The sequence below is a fragment of the Ostrea edulis genome, chromosome 8 (assembly GCF_947568905.1).
Source record: "Ostrea edulis chromosome 8, xbOstEdul1.1, whole genome shotgun sequence".
NCBI lineage: Eukaryota > Metazoa > Mollusca > Bivalvia > Ostreida > Ostreidae > Ostrea > Ostrea edulis.
Window position 1 is genome coordinate 3,496,267 of NC_079171.1, and position 19,229 is coordinate 3,515,495.

Genomic DNA, 19,229 nt, shown 5'->3' on the forward strand with positions numbered 1-19,229 from the left:
AGTAAGTGTTGGAATTTATTAAATTCAGTCTTAGTATACTTTCAGAAAATAAATATGTTGATTAAATGTACATCTCAGAAGACATCTTGATGGTTATCAGCTATATTCAGCATTGATTGTGAGCCATGGGAGTCCACCTGAATTATATCATGGTTTGTGCTGAATGCCGAATATGGCTGTTGATGACCAGTGGTATGATCTTCTGAGTGGGTAATTAGTTTTTGTATTATTGTTCTTGCAAATGGTGAGTAAAACATTTTTTCTTTCCTATTGATTTGTAAATTTAACCCTTATTTTTGTCTAAAAAGCCCTTAAAAATCCTAAAAAAGACCCTTATTTTTGGATAATTTTGCCCTAAAAATGGCCTTTATTATTTGCAAAATATCACTTGAAAGCCTTTGTTTATCTGGTACATTTCTGCATTAGCCTTTAAACATTCTACGGGTAGTTCAGTATAATAAATAGTTTTATCTACATCAAATATATACAAATATTGCACGATCTAACAGCAATCTATGGTCACATCAATAATCAAAATAGAAAGTTTTGTACTGATTATTTCCTCGGGTCGATGTAGCTGCGACAAATGTAAGTAGGAATATTCAATACTGTTAGGAGTGTTGAGGTGTTGACACAGGGTATACCGTCCATTGTTTGTGTACTGCATCTATATTGACTCCTTTTGGAGGGGGGGGGGGGTGTTTGTTAATTACAGGTATCCCAAATGATCCAGCTCATAAAGTTTGAAGCCATACATGAACACCTGTAAATTCTGGATGTCACTACACATGTAGACTATAGTGTTTTCCTTTTCACATGCATTGTTTATATATTATACCCATGCATTAAATGTATCTATACATGTTATAGTATACACAATGTACATACGAAAATTGCTTTTGTTTGTGTATGACTGTTGCGTGTATTAATGTACAATTTGCGATAATTTCTTGAAATATATACATGTATACTTTAAGTTAGTACTTGTACAAAAATATATTACATTGAATATATCCAGAACTGTAAAATATGCTGTATCACGATTCCAGTTTATTAATTTTTTTATTAATTGATGAAATATACATGTACATGTATTTTATTACTTGATTATGAAATAAGTAAAATCACAGGAGAAAATCCGAAACATTCCGAGTAAATAGACCATTTTGCGTTCAGTGTGCGCTCAACGTTCGCTCACCGTTCACTGTTTGCTCTGCGTTCGTTCACCGCTCGCTCTGCGTTCGTTCACCGTTCGCTCACCGTGCGTTCACAGATCACTCACCCTACAAGTGGGAAAGAAGAACGTTTCAGGGACTGTAGCAGTTGTGAACAGGTCAATGCTATCAAAATTGTATAATACAGGGCTTCCTGAAGATCTAAATAATGCCTGTAGGTACTGGATGTTATTGTTATCAAAACACCTCTCTAGGGTAGCTCTAGACCACAGTGTCTGCAGATGTCACTCCACCTGAGATCTATTGTTAAATGTTTGATTGAGAGACGGCTAACAATTTGGGGGTGTTAACTTAAAGTTGGGTCTTTAATTGTGGGGCAAAGGTATATGCATTAAACTGCATGATTGTGGGGCATAAGTATGCGAGTTAAATTGTGTGATTGTGGGGCACAGGTATGTGAGTTAAAGTGTGTGATTGTGGGGCACAGGTATGTGAGTTAAAGTGTGTGATTGTGGGGCATAAGTATGCGAGTTAAATTGTGTGATTGTGGGGCACAGGTATGTGAGTTAAAGTGTGTGATTGTGGGGCATAAGTATGCGAGTTAAATTGTGTGATTGTGGGGCACAGGTATGTGAGTTAAAGTGTGTGATTGTGGGGCATAAGTATGCGAGTTAAATTGTGTGATTGTGGGGCACAGGTATGTGAGTTAAAGTGTGTGATTGTGAGACACAGATATGTGAGTTAAAGTGTGTGGTTGTGAGACACAGATATGTGAGTTAAAGTGTGTGATTGTGGGGCAAAAGTATATGAGTTAAAGTGTTTGATTGTGGGGCAAAAGTATGTGAGTTAAAGTGTGTGGTTGTGGGGCACAGGTATGTGAGTTAAAGTGTGTGGTTGTGGGGCACAGGTATGTGACTTAAAGTGTGTGGTTGTGGGGCACAGGTATGTGAGTTAAAGTGTGTGGTTGTGAGACACAGATATGTGAGTTAAAGTGTGTGGTTGTGGGGCACAGGTATGTGAGTTAAAGTGTGTGATTGTGAGACACAGATATGTGAGTTAAAGTGTGTGGTTGTGGGGCAAAAGTATATGAGTTAAAGTGTTTGATTGTGGGGCAAAAGTATATGAGTTAAAGTGTTTGATTGTGGGGCAAAAGTATGTGACTTAAAGTGTGTGGTTGTGGGGCATAGGTATGAGAGTTAAAGTGTGTGGTTGTGGGGCAAAAGTATATGAGTTAAAGTGTTTGATTGTGGGGCAAAAGTATGTGAGTTTAAGTGTGTGGTTGTGGGGCACAGGTATGTGAGTTAAAGTGTGTGGTTGTGGGGCACAGGTATGTGACTTAAAGTGTGTGGTTGTGGGGCACAGGTATGTGAGTTAAAGTGTGTGGTTGTGGGGCACAGGTATGAGAGTTAAAGTGTGTGATTGTGGGGCAAAAGTATATGAGTTAAAGTGTTTGATTGTGGGGCAAAAGTATGTGAGTTTAAGTGTGTGGTTGTGGGGCACAGGTATGTGAGTTAAAGTGTGTGATTGTGGGGCACAGGTATGTGAGTTAAAGTGTGTGATTGTGGGGCACAGGTATGTGAGTTAAAGTGTGTGGTTGTGGGGCACAGGTGTGTGAGTTAAAGTGTGTGGTTGTGAGGCACAGGTATGTGAGTTAAGGTGTGTGATTGTGAGGAAAGGGGTTAAGCATCCATGGGACCTGATTTTAGTACATTAACCACCCATGCAGTATCTAAACAATCTCTGATGCTGTATGCCAGGGAAATGTATGACAATTTTTCTGAGTATTTAGACACAGTAATTTTCTTTTTCAGTGGTGCGGGGAGAGATTGCCAGGTGTGAAGCTTTCCGTCGACTAATTAATGAACTTCCTAGCTGTAACAGACAGCTGTTGTCGTGGATGATTGTACACATGACCCACGTCATTCAGAGGGTACACAAGGGCTACAGTCCTCCAGAGACTGATTGTTTTGTTATGATTACATTGATGAAAAGTCCAAAGAATTGGACATTCAAAAGTTTACTCTTTTTCTGATAAACAAATGACAGTGCATTATCATAGTCCTATTTCTTTAATCCTTTTGTACTTCAGGAGTGAATCCAAAGTTGGAACCAAAATAAAAAAAACAACTATTTGCCTCTCAGTGGTAGAATGATTGACACTGTTTATTTTTGCCTACAGCACAACGTGTATCTAACATGTATTTCATAGTCATCAGCAAACAAAATCACCCACAATTCCCTAAATCAAAATCAGGAAGTTATCTACTCTCCATAACTCAGACACAGAAAGTTAAAAGCCCCACCATATTGTTAGAATTTGACCATAGTCAATATGGAGGAAGGTTATGTGAGATAAATTTGATGTGGATGAAAAGTGGAGGATATGTGCAACAATATTTTAAAATGGAAAAGTAACTTTCAAATTCTCTTTATTTAGTAAAAAACTGCAGTTTTAGTTGAAAGTAATATTTAAAAATTTGAAGCCCATGCTGGACTCGAACCCACGATCTACAGTTCAGCAGTCGACACGCTAACCTACATGTACTTGGCTATACAGGCAGGCATTTAATTCGAAAAGGAATAGACAAATATTGCTGATGATTTATATGTTCATCCAGGTTTTAGAAGGGAGTCAGCCATTACGACGATGTAATACATCTCCTTAAAATGAAACATTTGTGAAATTTTTTTTTCATTTCTATAAAATCCAGTGGCAAAGGGAGTAATTCGTAGTCAAAATCAGCGACCTAGTTCCAGTAATTAAATTATTTAACTAATCATTAATTCTAAAAGTGCGGTATTTTTTGAGTATATTCTTTTTTTTTTTAATTTCGCAGGAGAAGGAGAACAAAATGAGCCTGCAGAATGTGTCCATTGTGTTGAGTCCCACCATGCAGATCTCGCATCGAGTTCTCAACGTGTTGTTCCAGACCTCCAGCAAGCTATTCTCAGATGTAGAAATCAAAAAGTGAGTTCTTCATACCTCTAGCTAGTGATGAAACGATTGTCGACTAGCTAGTGATGAAACGATTGTCAATGAAAAAGTGAGTTCTTCATACCTCTAGCTAGTGAATGATGAAACGATTGTCGACGAAAAAGTGAGTTCTTCATACCTCTAGCTTGTAATGAAACGATTGTCGACTAGCTAGTGATGAAACGATTGTCAATGAAAAAGTGAGTTCTTCATACCTCTAGCTAGTGATGAAACGATTGTCGACAAAAAAGTGAGTTCTTCATACCTCTAGCTTGTAATGAAACGATTGTCGACTAGCTAGTGATGAAACGATTGTCAATGAAAAAGTGAGTTCTTCATACCTCTAGCTAGTGATGACACAATTGTCGACGAAAAAGTGAGTTCTTCATACCTCTAGCTAGTGATGAAACGATTGTCGACGAAAAAGTGAGTTCTTCATACCTCTAGCTTGTAATGAAACGATTGTCGACTAGCTAGTGATGAAACGATTGTCGATGAAAAAGTGAGTTCTTCATACCTCTAGCTAGTGATGAAACGATTGTCGATGAAAAAGTGAGTTTTTCATACCTCTAGCTAGTGATGAAACGATTGTCGACGAAAAAGTGAGTTCTTCATACCTCTAGCTAGTGATGAAACGATTGTCGACTAGCTAGTGATGAAACGATTGTCAATGAAAAAGTGAGTCCTTCATACCTCTAGCTAGTGAGGAAACGATTGTTGCTGACAATCAATTGTCGATCGTTTATGGCTCTTCGATTCCGATTATCGATTCTATTTTTCATAATCGGTTGTCGCTTGTACACTAATTAATATCTAATCCGAGATTCATCTGACTGTTAATCCCGCTTTTATATTGAGACATGTGCATGGGATCCGCATTGAAAAGTGGGAATTCAGTGACACCAGGTAGTGTGTATGCTGCACATATCCATAAAACTAAATAGAATAACCCCAAAAATATTAATCATTTATTAACTACATGTAAATACCGATTATATCGATCATTGATCGAAACAGTTCTTCCGATTATAACCGATTATCAATTATGAAAGTTTACCAATTTTTCAACACTACCTCTAGCAAATTATTCTCTGATGTAGAGAACTTAAAAGTGATTTCTTTCATACCTCTAGCAAATTATTTTCTAATGTAGAAATCAAAAATTGAGGTCTTTCACACCTACAGCAAATTATTCTCTGATGTTGCACTATCTTAAACTCACGATACCAATATGACATCTTACCATGACAATTTGTCTTTGAACACAAGTTGTCATGAAGATTTCTCTTTGAACACAAGTTGTCATGACGATTTCTCTTTGAACACAAGTTGTCATGACGATTTCTCTTTGAACACAAGTTGTCATGACGATTTCTCTTTGAACACAAGTTGTCATGACGATTTCTCTTTCACCTCTGGTTTTCATGGTCATTTTTCTTTGCCATCTCTTATCACCACTTCATAAGTTACTATGGAAACCTCTCTTTGACAGATACAAACCTCCCATTAAGCCCACCACCTCTCGCTGGTCACTAGAACTCCCAGAATCCCTTGCTCAGATGCAGGAAGAGCTACAGAAGCAGGAATCCTTGCTGAATGCACTCCACGCTGAGATCAATGCAGGCTCAACAGACCAAGACAAAGAAGAGCAGCTGTGGGAGGTGCAACGCATCGTTACTCAACTCAAACGAAAGGTACTGAAGCATGACTGTTGTAACTCAAACAGAAGGCACTGAAGCGTGACTGTTGTATCTCAAACAGAAGGTACTGAAGTGTGAATGTTGTAACTCAAACAGAAGGTACTGAAGTGTGACTGTTGTAACTCAAGCGGAAGTACTGAAGCGTGACTGTTGTAACTCAAACGGAAGGTACTGAAGCGTGACTGTTGCAACTGAAACAGAAGACATTGAAGTATGAATGATGTTTGCATGCTTGTACAAAATTATGACAAAACTCAAGTTGATGGTGAGGAAGTGAGAATGTCGTGTGTGTGTGTACATAATTCTATATTGAGGAAGTGTGAATGTCGTGTGTGTGTGTGCACGTATACAAAATTCTGTATTCAAGGAAATTTTCACCTTATGTTATTTTTTCATCTTGAAACAAATTAAAATCAATTTTTGTTAATCAAAACTTAACTAGCCTTAACATTCTGTATTTTAGATAAAACAAATTCAGAAAGGAACCGCGGAAAGAAAAATGAAAGAAGAATCGAGACCCCCTACTGTCACAGAAGATGAGGAACTCAAACTTGATCTACAGGTGCCAGTCAAACAACAAGCCCCACCTCCACCAGACCAAACTCTTTCCACACAGGAAGAAGCTCCACCCACAGAGCAACATGTTCCACCCACAGAGGAACAAGCTCCACCCACAGAGCAACATGTTCCGCCCACAAAAGAACAAGCTCCACCCACAGAACAACATGTTCCACCTACACAGGAACAAGCTTCAGATGTGGAACTGCTATCCACACAGGAACAAGCTCATCCTTCATCAAAGAAGGATATGTCTAGTTCTCGGCAACTTTCTCCCCACGATCTAGCCAATCAGGAGGAGGATAACAAACAGTCAGCTGATATTTATCCAGGAGCCAATCAGGAACAAGAAAAAGACTCAACTGAAACAGTCATGTCCAGTCAGAACGATACAACACTCTCCAGCTCACAACCAGAGGAGAAATTTGTTGAAGAGGTAAAAGAAGCAGGTGATGATCCAATGACTGAGACCACTAGAGTCTCAGAGGCTGATGTCAGAGATAAGACTGAAATCAAACACGATGTTGTTAATGATGAAGAATCCAAAGAGCAAACAGAGAAAGATAAAATGAAGAATGACGATGTCCTAGAGAGGAATGGGGAAATTGAGAATACAAAGGAAAAGGTGAGAGTAATGAGTGCTAACAGTCACAGAAATTCTCTCAGTCACAGAAATTCTCTCAGACAGTCCCAGGAATTCTCTCAAACAGTCACTGAAATTCTCTCAAACAGTCACACAAATTCTCTCAGTCACAAAAATTCTCTCAAACAGTCACACAAATTCTCTCAAACAGTCACAGAAATCTTCTCAGTCACAAAAATTCTCTTAAACAGTCACAGAAATTCTCTCAAACAGTCACAGAAATTCTCTCTCAATGAGTCACAGAAATTCTCTCAAACAGTCACAGAAATTCTCTCAAACAGTCATAGAAATTCTTGTCAGTCACAGAAATTCTCTCAAACAGTCACACAAATTATCTCAAACAGTCATAGGAATTCTCTCAGTCACAGAAATTCTCTCAAACAGTCACAGAAATTCTCTCAAACAGTCATAGAAATTCTGTCAGTCACAGAAATTCTCTCAAACAGTCACACAAATTATCTCAAACAGTCATAAGAATTCTCTCAGTCACAGAAATTCTCTCAAACAGTCACAGAAATTCTCTCAGTCACAGAAATTCTCTCAAACAGTCACATAAATTCTCCCAAACAGTCACAGAAATTCTCTCAAACAGTCACAGAAATTCTCTCAGTCACATAAATTCTCTCAAACAGTCACATAAATTCTCCCAAACAGTCACAGAAATTCTCTCAAACAGTCACAGAAATTCTCTCAGTCATAGAAATCTTCTCAGTCACAGATATTCTTTTAGGCACAGAAATTCTCTCAAACAGTCACAGAAATTCTCTCAGTCATAGAAACCTTCTCAGTCACAGAAATTCTCTCAAACAGTCACACAAATTCTCTCAAACAGTCACACAAATTCTCTCAGTCACACAAATTCTCTCAAACAGTCACAGAAATCTTCTCAGTCACAGAAATTCTCTCAAACAGTCACGCAAATTCTCTCAGTCACAGATATCATTTAAACAAGAAATGTGTCTTAAAAGTTCAACTGAGTTATGAATAGATTGATTGATTGTATTGTGTAAAACTTATACGGTACCAATTTTGATGCACCATATGCGCATTTCGACAAATAATGTCTCTTCAGTGATGCTCAACCGAAATGTTTGAAATCAGAAATAAATATGAAGTTTTAGATCTAAATATAGCCAAAAACAGCATGCCAAACAAGTGGAGCCAAATTCATCCAAGGATAAGAGCTATGCATGAGGGAGATAATCCTTAATTTTGAAATGAATTTCTAAATTTTATAACAGCAATTAAATATACATCCGTATTTTCAAGCTAGTATCAAAGTACTTAGCTACTGGGCTGTAGAGACCTTCGGGGACTAACAGTCCACCAGCAGAGGCCTCGACCCAGGGGTCATAATGTAAAACTTATACGGTACCAATTTTGATGCACCAGATGCGCATTTCGACAAATAATGTCTCTTCAGTGATGCTCAACCGAAATGTTTGAAATCCGAAATAACTATGAAGTTTTTAGATCTAAATATAGCCAAAAACAGCATGCCAAACAAGTGGAGCCAAATTTGTCCAAGGATGAGAGCTATGCATGAGGGAGATAATCCTTAATTTTGAAATGAATTTCTAAATTTTATAACAGCAATTAAATATAAATCCGTATTTTCAAGCTAGTAACGAAGTACTTAGCTACTGGGCTATAGAGACCCTCGGGGACTAACAGTCCACCAGCAGAGGCCTCGACCCAGGGGTCATATCTTGTTTAACGTCTCGCTTGAGAATTTTTCACTCATGGAGACATCACCAAGACTGGTGAAGGGCTTAAATTTAGACTTATCCTCGGCACTTACGGTCATTGAGCAGTGAGGGTTCTTTAGCGTGTCACACCTACTGTGACACGGGACATTCGTTTTTAAGGTTATATTTAAGGACCCGTGACATTCACACCTGATGCCGAGCGTTTGACGATGGAACTGTCACTGTCTGTTTTAACGACTTAGGTCTGTCGTTGCCAGGATTTGAACCCCGGCCTTCTGCATGCACCGGGGTGAATGCTCTAACATCTAGACCACCGGAGTTGTGAAGAGATGCTAGCAGACTGTTCATGAAAGGTATGTTCGAGTCCACATGGAGTCTTGTCCTCCACACAAGTAAACTTTTCCATTATTTTACACAGGTACAAGATGAGAAGGTCTGGAAAAAAAAGAATACCAGAGATCTAGGATCTGATCAACCGAATGAGGTGGACCCAGTAGTTTTATCGGTGAAGGAACAGGATGAGTCTTCTGATGACCAGTTTGAAAACACCGCAGAGGAAATTCTAGAGGCAGAAAGGGGCGTGACGCACACTTGGACAGATGAGAGTGAGACTTGTGTAACGGATCAGGAGGAAGGAAGGTCACAGGTAAAGAGAGGTCAACAGAGGTCAGGTGATGAGGGGTCGAAGGAGGATGACGATGAGGCGGCTGTGAAGAAAGACGAACAGACTCCAGATGAAACAGACGGAGAACACATACTGAGCCAAATGTCTGAACTGGAAGAAAGCGGTACAGTCAAAAGATTAGATAGGATTTGTTGAATTCTTGTGAGACCAGTGTATGAATATTCTGTTGTGTTGTTTAGCTGATATGGGCTGAAAACTCAAGTGAGCTTTTCTGATTTATTTTTGTCTGGTGTCCGTCTTTCTGTTCGTAAACTTTTGATAAATTAATGGAATTCATAAATGCATACAAATCGTTTTCAAGAAGAAAATCAGATTTGGCTTTTTCGACTTCTTAAGAACCCAAACTTGTTGCAAAGAATTCAAGTTTGCTCAATTGAAATGTCTCACCATCTTTAAATTAATTAGTAAAAATGATGTGGCATTGTTTAAAGATCTTCTCAAGAACCACTAAGCCAATTTCAAGCAAACTTGACACAAATTATCCTTGTGTGTGACCAAAGTATGGATATTCTGTTAGATGTTTACTCAGGAAATGCAAAGTTTAGATTGTTTCCCAGTGGAAATTTTTAGGATTTCAATTGTTTCTCATTGGACTGTTCGGAATTTTATTGTTTTCTTGTTTCGTTTTTTGCTCACCTGAGCTAAAAGTTCAAGTGAGCTTTCTGATCACCCATATTCCGGCGTCCGTCCGTCCGTCCGTCTGTCCGTCTGTAAACTTTTAACATTTTTGACTTCTTCTCAGAAACCACTGGGCCAATTTCAACCAAAGTTTGCACAAAGCATCCTTAGGTAAAGGGAATTCTAAATAGTTAAAATAAAGGGCCATACCGCCTTCCAAGGGGAGATAATCAAGAAAAGGTAAAAATAGAGTAGGGTCATTAAAAATCTTCTTCTCAAAAACCACTGGGCCAGAAAAGATGAAATTTATAGATAAGCTTTATTATGTAGTGCAGATTCTAAATTGTTAAAATCATGGCCCCCGGGAATTGGATGGGACCACAATAGGGGATCAAAGTTTTACATACAAATATATAGGAAAAATCTTTAAAAACCTTCTTCTCAAGAACCACTGAGCCAGAAAAGCTGAGATTTATATGAAAGCTTCCTGATATAGTGCAGATTCTAAATTGTTAAAATCATGGCCCCCGGGGGTCGAATGGGGCCACAATAGTGGATCAAAGTTTTACATACAAATATATAGGAAAAATCTTTAAAAATCTTCTCAAGAACCACTGAGCCAGAAAAGCTGAGATTTATATGAAAACTTTCTGATATAGTGCAGATTCTAAATTGTTAAAATCATGGCCCCCGGGGGTCAGATGGGGACACAATAGGGGATCAAAGTTTTACATACAAATATGTAGAGAAAATCTTTAAAAATCTTCTTCTCAAGAACCACTTAGCCAGAAAAGCTGATATTTACATGAAAGCTTTCTGACATAATGCAGATGCAAGTTTGTTGATATCCTAGCCCCCAGGGGTTGGATGAGGCCACAATAGGGGATCAAAGTTTTACATACAAATATATAGGGACAATCTTTAAAAATCTTCTTCTCAAGAACCACTTAGCCAGAAAAGCTGATATTTACATGAAAGCTTCCTGATATAGTGCAGATTCAAGTTTGTTAAAATCATGGTCCCTGGGGATTGGATGGGGCCACAGTAGGGGATCAAAGTTTTACATACAAATATATAGAGAAAATCTTTAAAAATCTTCTCAAGAACCATTGGGCCAAAGAAGTTCACATTTACATGAAAGCTTTCTGACATAGCTTCAAGTTTCAAGTTTGCAAAAACCATGGCCTCCAGGGGTAGGTTGGGGCCATAATAGGGACTACGGTTTTACGTGCAAATATATATGGAATGTCTTCTGATATGTACCAAAGTGACTCAGGTGAGCGATGTGGCCCATGGGCCTCTTGTCTTGTGTTCACGTTGGAAGATTTGGAATTTGAATTTTTTGAATTGTTTACCCTTGCAGACCAGGAGTTTGTGTACGATGATGAGATGATGCAGCTTTTGGATGAAGAACAGGCTCTTATACTAGAGGAGGAGGAGCTTTTAGCTATAGGTAATGATTATTCATAAATGTGAGGATGAGATTCTAGCTACAGGTAATGAATATTCACAAATGTGAGGGGAAGCTTTTAGCTGTAGGTATTGACTATTCATAAATGTTAGGGGCATGTAGCTATGAATGAATATTCCTAAATGTGAGAGGTTTCTAGCTCTAGGTAATGAATATTCATAAAATTTTGTGAGTAGGAGCTTCTAGCTATAAGTAATGAATATTCATAAATGTGTGGAGTTTCTAGCTATAGTCAATATGAATATTCATTTATGTATAAAAATGGAAAAGGAACAAAGGATGATATGTATTCTATCACAAAAATCAGAGGAATGCAATATTATTAGTTACACAGTTAGTTTGTGACCTGATATGGAAAAATACATGGTTGAGCCCGATATGGGTTTTCTTTTCACACTGGTCACTAACTAACTGTAATAAATTTATCACGCTGAAGACCTCTAACTGTATATGTGGAGGTCTATATCACAACTTATCGCTTCGCCAATTTTATCACGGCAGCAAGTCGAACCCGACAATAAATTACTCGCTCAATACAGATTGTTCTCGCATGATACGTTTTTTTTTTCATGGTGTCATGTGACCAATTAGATTTCAACAATTTTGCCTGAGGCGTGATAAGCCTTCATACGTAATATTAACTGCTCGTGAGGAAATTGATACACATCTCACTTACATGTCGTGTTTTGCTATTATTACAAACATAAAGTCAATAACTGATAGTTCAATACGCAACTTCCAAGTTGCCCAATAGTTCTTTCCCTTAGTGGAACTCTTACGCACTGTGAGACGCAAAACATACTCCCGTTCACACGCGGTGGGTACAAATGCTTATCGCTGCCTTCATATATTGCCTAAAGACCGACAATTAGACATCATGCAACCACCCAACCTGCAGGGATACACAATATTAGTAAGTTTATTAGTATATGATAATAGAATAGCTCAAGCAAAAATCGATTATCACCATTTTTCTTTGATTAAAATATCACTCGTGCAGAAGAGGAAATAGATAATTTCATATTTAATTTAATGGCCTAATTCAATCAAATATTATTCATGATATGGTCAGTTTAATGTATACCAATGGCTGATATAAACAAAATTGACACTTTCATTACTTTTATCCGTATTTTCATTGCTAGACTTTTGTATATGTATACATCTTGTACCCACCCAAGCGTTCAACAGAACACTGAACGTACCTCTATCACAGAAGAGCTGATATCTCGGAAGTTGCGTATTTCATGATCATAAGAATTAATCAAATAGATATTGCAAAAGAAATCTATAAATGACCGAAAATCATTTGTTATTCAATGTGAATCAATCGTCTGCATTCAGGGATCAATTCAAAGTATGTGTAACCATGTCGATACAGAGTCTGACAAGTTTTCTTGGACTCTGCATTCAAAGCAGCTGTTAAAATCCATTACATCAAACTAACTATTTGAATTATTCTAAGAAATAGATCTCGTATTCCCCAACCATCTCATTTATTTTTTGTCAGCAAAAAAACATGTAGGCCTAATTCGTTTCAGAAGCTGCCATGACATCATGGTAACCTAATCCATGGCTGTATGGGAAAACGATCAGCTGTATATGTCTGAGACATTGTAGAATAGAAATAAAGTCCCTGATGATGTAGGAAAATGATCGGCCGTATATGTCTGAGGCGTAGAATAGAATTAAAATCCCTGTTTTCATGGATGATGCAGGATAGCCTCCCCTGTCTCATTTCTTGACCCCGGAGGTTATCCTGCATCAGACATGATAACGTAATCGTTATTTCTTTACTGAAGAAGGAATTGCTTAAACGTATTAATACATATAGATATCTGAGATGTAAATCGGCGTTATTGGTCGTGACTAACAAACGAAGAGAGTGATGCCCTAGTCTGGCCTGGGGCTCCTCCTTCCTGTCTCATGTCTAAACTTCAATTTTCATTTTTATGCCCCCAGAATTGAAGATTCAGAAGCATATAGTGTTTGACCTGCCTGTCCTGTCTGTCTGTCTGTGGCAAAAGACTTTAACCTTGGTCATATTTTTTACGCCACTAAGAGGTAGAGCTTTCATATTTGGTATGTGTATTTGTGGCAAGACCTTCCCATTGACACCAACATTTTTGACCTTGTGACCTTAACATTGACCTTTGACCTAGTTATACTTTGTTGTAAACTGTGGGTGTCAGTGTTTTACAGCCTTTGTTGTTGGTTACAGAAAGAGAACTCAGAAAGAAGATTGAGACAGAGCGTCACGAGGCTGAGAGATTGAATCAAGAAATCGATGAGCTCAAATACCTCCGACAGGACTCAGATTTAGAGGAGTACAGCTCGGAGTCAGAGAGCAGCTACGAAAGTGAGGATGAGGGTGACCTTCAGGAAATCCTGAAGCAGCTTATAGCTCGTAATGAGGAAGAAGAGGTAAAAATTAGATAGCTTATATCTCATAACATGGAACAAGGGGTAAAAATTAGATAGCTTATAGCTCGTAATGAGGAACAAGAGGTAAAAATTAGATAGCTTATATCTCATAACATGGAACAAGGGGTAAAAATTAGATAGCTTATAGCTCGTAATGAGGAACAAGAGGTAAAAATTAGATAGCTTATATCTCATAACATGGAACAAGGGGTAAAAATTAGATAGCTTGTAACGAGGAACAAGACGTAATCATTAGATATCTTATAGCTCGTAATGAGGAACAAGAGGCAATAATTGAATAGCTCTATACTCATAACGAGGAACAACAGGTAAAAGATTAAAAAAACAAACAAACAGCAACAAATCAAAACAGTTATAGCTTTAGAAAGAAGAGGTTTGTGTGACTGGATTTTATGATATTGTTTAAGTGTTTGATTAGTTTGTGTGACTGGATTTTATGATATTGTTTAAGTGTTGGATTAGTGACTGGATTTTATGATATTGTTTAAGTGTTGGATTAGTGACTGGATTTTATGATATTGTTTAAGTATTTGATTAGTGACTGGATTTTATGATATTGTTTAAGTGTTGGATTAGTTTGTGTGACTGGATTTTATGATATTGTTTAAGTGTTGGATTAGTGACTGGATTTTATGATATTGTTTAAGTATTTGATTAGTGACTGGATTTTATGATATTGTTTAAGTGTTTAATTAGTGACTGGATTTTATGATATTGTTTAAGTATTTGATTAGTGACTAGATTTTATGATATTGTTTAAGTGTTGGATTAGTGACTGGATTTTATGATATTGTTTAAGTGTTGGATTAGTGACTGGATTTTATGATATTGTTTAAGTGTTTGATTAGTTTGTGTGACTGGATTTTATGATATTGTTTAAGTGTTTGATTAGTGACTAGATTTTATGATATTGTTTAAGTGTTGGATTAGTGACTGGATTTTATGATATTGTTTAAGTGTTGGATTAGTGACTGGATTTTATGATATTGTTTAAGTGTTTGATTAGTTTGTGTGACTGGATTTTATGATATTGTTTAAGTGTTTGATTAGTGACTAGATTTTATGATATTGTTTAAGTGTTGGATTAGTTTGTGTGACTGGATTTTATGATATTGTTTAAGTGTTGGATTAGTGACTGGATTTTATGATATTGTTTTAAGTGTTGGATTAGTGACTAGATTTTATGATATTGTTTAAGTGTTGGATTAGTGACTGGATTTTATGATATTGTTTAAGTGTCTAATTAGTGACCGGATTTTATGATATTGTTTAAGTGTTGGATTAGTGACTGGATTTTATGATATTGTTTAAGTATTTGATTAGTGACTGGATTTTATGATATTGTTTAAGTGTTGGATTAGTGACTGGATTTTATGATATTGTTTAAGTGTTTGATTAGTGACTAGATTTTATGATATTGTTTAAGTGTTGGATTAGTTTGTGTGACTGGATTTTATGATATTGTTTAAGTGTTGGATTAGTGACTGGATTTTATGATATTGTTTAAGTATTTGATTAGTGACTGGATTTTATGATATTGTTTAAGTGTTTAATTAGTGACTGGATTTTATGATATTGTTTAAGTGTTTAATTAGTGACCGGATTTTATGATATTGTTTAAGTGTTGGATTAGTGACTGGATTTTATGATATTGTTTAAGTGTTGGATTAGTGACTGGATTTTATGATATTGTTTAAGTGTTTGATTAGTTTGTGTGACTGGATTTTATGATATTGTTTAAGTGTTGGATTAGTGACTAGATTTTATGATATTGTTTAAGTGTTGGATTAGTTTGTGTGACTGGATTTTATGATATTGTTTAAGTGTTGGATTAGTGACTGGATTTTATGATATTGTTTTAAGTGTTTGATTAGTGACTAGATTTTATGATATTGTTTAAGTGTTGGATTAGTGACTGGATTTTATGATATTGTTTTAAGTGTTTGATTAGTGACTAGATTTTATGATATTGTTTAAGTATTTGATTAGTGACTGGATTTTATGATATTGTTTAAGTGTTTGATTAGTTTGTGTGACTGGATTTTATGATATTGTTTAAGTGTTGGATTAGTGACTGGATTTTATGATATTGTTTAAGTATTTGATTAGTGACTGGATTTTATGATATTGATTAAGTGTTTAATTAGTGACTGGATTTTATGATATTGTTTAAGTGTTTAATTAGTGACCGGATTTTATGATATTGTTTAAGTGTTTAATTAGTGACTGGATTTTATGATATTGTTTAAGTGTTTGATTAGTGACTGGATTTTATGATATTGTTTAAGTATTTGATTAGTGACTGGATTTTGTGACATTGTTTAAGTGTTTGATTTGTGACTGGATTTTATGATATTGTTTAAATGTTGGATTAGTGACTGGATTTTATGATATTGTTTAAGTGTTGTATTAGTGACTGGATTTTATGATATTGTTTAAGTGTTTGATTAGTGACTGGATTTTATGATATTGTTTAAGTGTTGGATTAGTGACTGGATTTTATGATATTGTTTAAGTATTTGATTAGTGACTGGATTTTATGATATTGTTTAAGTGTTGGATTAGTGACTGGATTTTATGACATTGTTTAAGTGTTTGATTAGTGACTAGATTTTATGATATTGTTTAAGTGTTGGATTAGTTTGTGTGACTGGATTTTATGATATTGTTTAAGTGTTGGATTAGTTTGTGTGACTGGATTTTATGATATTGTTTAAGGAAAGTCCGTGCTTTTACGTATCCGGTTTTAAATTTTAAACACTGACTAGAAAGTTCCAGTTGTAACTTCTTTGTCTGATGTTTGTAGTTTACGAGAACTGTACGAGTCAAATTTAGCATTCAAATGTGAATCTTAGATATATTTACCATGAATTATTCTAGTGTCAAGTCCTCACTAGCTCCAATGGTACAAAGCAATGTAATATCTACACTGATCTCTAAAAGGCTCATAGCTTGCAATCTAAGCCTGAACAAATTAAAAATCATACATAGGCGTGACCCTCACAGTGGAATTCAAACTGTTTTAGTGAGTTTGTGTTTGGTTCAAAGAAACCCAGAATTATAAATCCTCAGAAAATTATCAGTAAAGTTGTTGAATATTTGAACTCTTCTTCACAAGTATTTTCAAGAAACAAAATTATTTGTACATGAGCTGTAGTTGCTAGAATCTACACATATGTTACACTATATTTATTTTTTCTATAAGTATGAGATAGCATGTAGGTATTTTTATGTATGATATGATTGATAGCCAAAAAAAAAAAAAAAAAAGAATAACACACACACCAAAAAAAATTGTGAGAAAAAGGAAGGGGTGGGGGTGCCCCCCCCCCCCCCCCCCCCCCCTTGTGCTCTAATTGTCTGGTAGGACAAAATTTTCAGTATGTTTTACATATATATATATATATTGTCATATTCTGTTAATCTTGATTTTAAGACTGTATTTCCTGTTACAATTTACTATTTTCAAAGTGTGCAAAGAATAATTGTAAAACTTAAATTTAAAAATGGGGGTTTACGTATTCAAGAGACCATTTTGCAAAATATCTCTGGTCAACTATGGTAAAATATGTTTTTTTGTTAACCTTAGATATAATTCTAAATATTTTTAAAGAAAAACTGGCATGTAAACAATTTAGATTTTGAGAATTTTTCAAAACTGCGATATTCTGTGATATTTTTCTGAAGGATGTGAGCAGATTAAACAGCAATTGTGTATGTTTTCAATTGAATATCTTTAAACATTCTCTCGGTAAATGAATAGATATTGGTTTTTATATAGCATAGCTTAATATGATGTACTTTGGTGCATATTTATAATAAAACATGAGATCATGCATTCTTGTGTTAAAATTTGGCTTTTGCATTTGGGGATATATGTGCTCTGTAGCACATAGTATAAAAATAAACCCGCAAAGGTATGTCTAATATGGGTTTTTTAGTTAGTTTATGAGTTGTTAAAGTTATTTAAATGAAAAAAAAATTTGATTGACAGAAATTTCTAATAGTATTTACCTACCTTAAGTGTTGGATTAGTGACTGGATTTTATGATATTGTTTAAGTATTTGATTAGTGACTGGATTTTATGATATTGTTTAAGTGTTTGATTAGTTTGTGTGACTAGATTTTATGATATTGTTTAAGTGTTGGATTAGTGACTGGATTTTATGATATTGTCTAGCTGTTTGATTATTCTGTTTGACTGGGTTTTAGGAAGTTCATTGTTGGATAATCGGTGGACTAATACGATTTGTTTTCCATCGTATCCATATCCAACTTGTCGGGTATCCAGGAGTGGTATGTTTGACTTTCGTTATATTGCGATTTCTTACAAACCTTGACTCTTATTTTCAGAGAAAGAATGCGGAGCTCTGCAGTAAGATCCATGAAGAAAGAATGATTTGTCTGGATGTCAAAGTGCAGATCCGGATGATACAACAGAGACAACTGGAGAATTCCTTAAGCATACACGCTATACTAGGATAGACAACACAAAATAACAACATACCAGGATAGACAACACAAAATAACAACATACAGGTCATACCAGGATAAATACTGAAAATACCACGTTATAACAACATCACAACATTACAACAACACAACATTACAACAACACAACATTACAACATTACAACAACACAACATTACAACAACACAACATTACAATGTACCGGCCATATTAGGAGAAAAAATTCAAGATATCAGAGGATTCGAGATATTGAGGGTGAAATACTTAAAGAATAATTGGATGGGACTTCCGATTCAGTTCCATGGTATTTGAGATAACGAATTTCCACTGTATCAAATACAACAGACAATTCAAAGAGTAACAAGAACAACGTCTGATGTTATGTATCTCCTATTACACCAGTCCACAAGTTATCTAAATATGTATTTATCTCGTAGTAGACAGTATTTTTTCTTGATTTGTTTACTCCTAAGTGAATTTAAAATTTGTATCTATGAACTGATTACCAGTCGAAATGGTAGCGGCCAATTTCCTCTCTGTGCAGGAGAAAGTGTTAAACTTAAGGACAAAGCAGAGAAAGTGTTAAACTTAAGGACAAAGCAGAGAAAGTGTTAAACTTAAGGACAAAGCCTGTGCTCATGTTCCTGTCACTTCACCAACGGTTTTAAGACCGTGATTTAAACTTGTATCTATATATAGCGATACTCATGTTGTGCAATAAATCATTATTGTATTGAATCACATTGCAGTCTTCTCTGAAATGTTTTATATTTTCGTTC

At 35.9% G+C, this 19,229-nt stretch overlaps 1 protein-coding gene across 3 annotated transcripts in view; it reads left to right on the plus strand.

Moving 5' to 3' along the window:
• LOC125660928 (ralA-binding protein 1-like) overlaps nucleotides 1-19,193 on the plus strand; it is a 44,816-nt gene extending 25,623 nt beyond the window's left edge. For all 3 annotated transcript variants that reach the window (XM_048892748.2, XM_048892749.2, XM_048892750.2), the window contains 8 exons: nucleotides 2,987-3,105; nucleotides 4,013-4,143; nucleotides 5,642-5,843; nucleotides 6,313-7,032; nucleotides 9,178-9,547; nucleotides 11,426-11,515; nucleotides 13,755-13,957; nucleotides 18,333-19,193. In XM_048892748.2, coding sequence (XP_048748705.1) covers nucleotides 2,987-3,105; nucleotides 4,013-4,143; nucleotides 5,642-5,843; nucleotides 6,313-7,032; nucleotides 9,178-9,547; nucleotides 11,426-11,515; nucleotides 13,755-13,957; nucleotides 18,333-18,464 — 1,967 coding nt within the window. In that variant the 3' untranslated portion in view covers nucleotides 18,465-19,193. The remainder of the gene's footprint in view (nucleotides 1-2,986; nucleotides 3,106-4,012; nucleotides 4,144-5,641; nucleotides 5,844-6,312; nucleotides 7,033-9,177; nucleotides 9,548-11,425; nucleotides 11,516-13,754; nucleotides 13,958-18,332) is intronic.
• The last annotated feature ends 36 nt before the right edge of the window (nucleotides 19,194-19,229 follow it).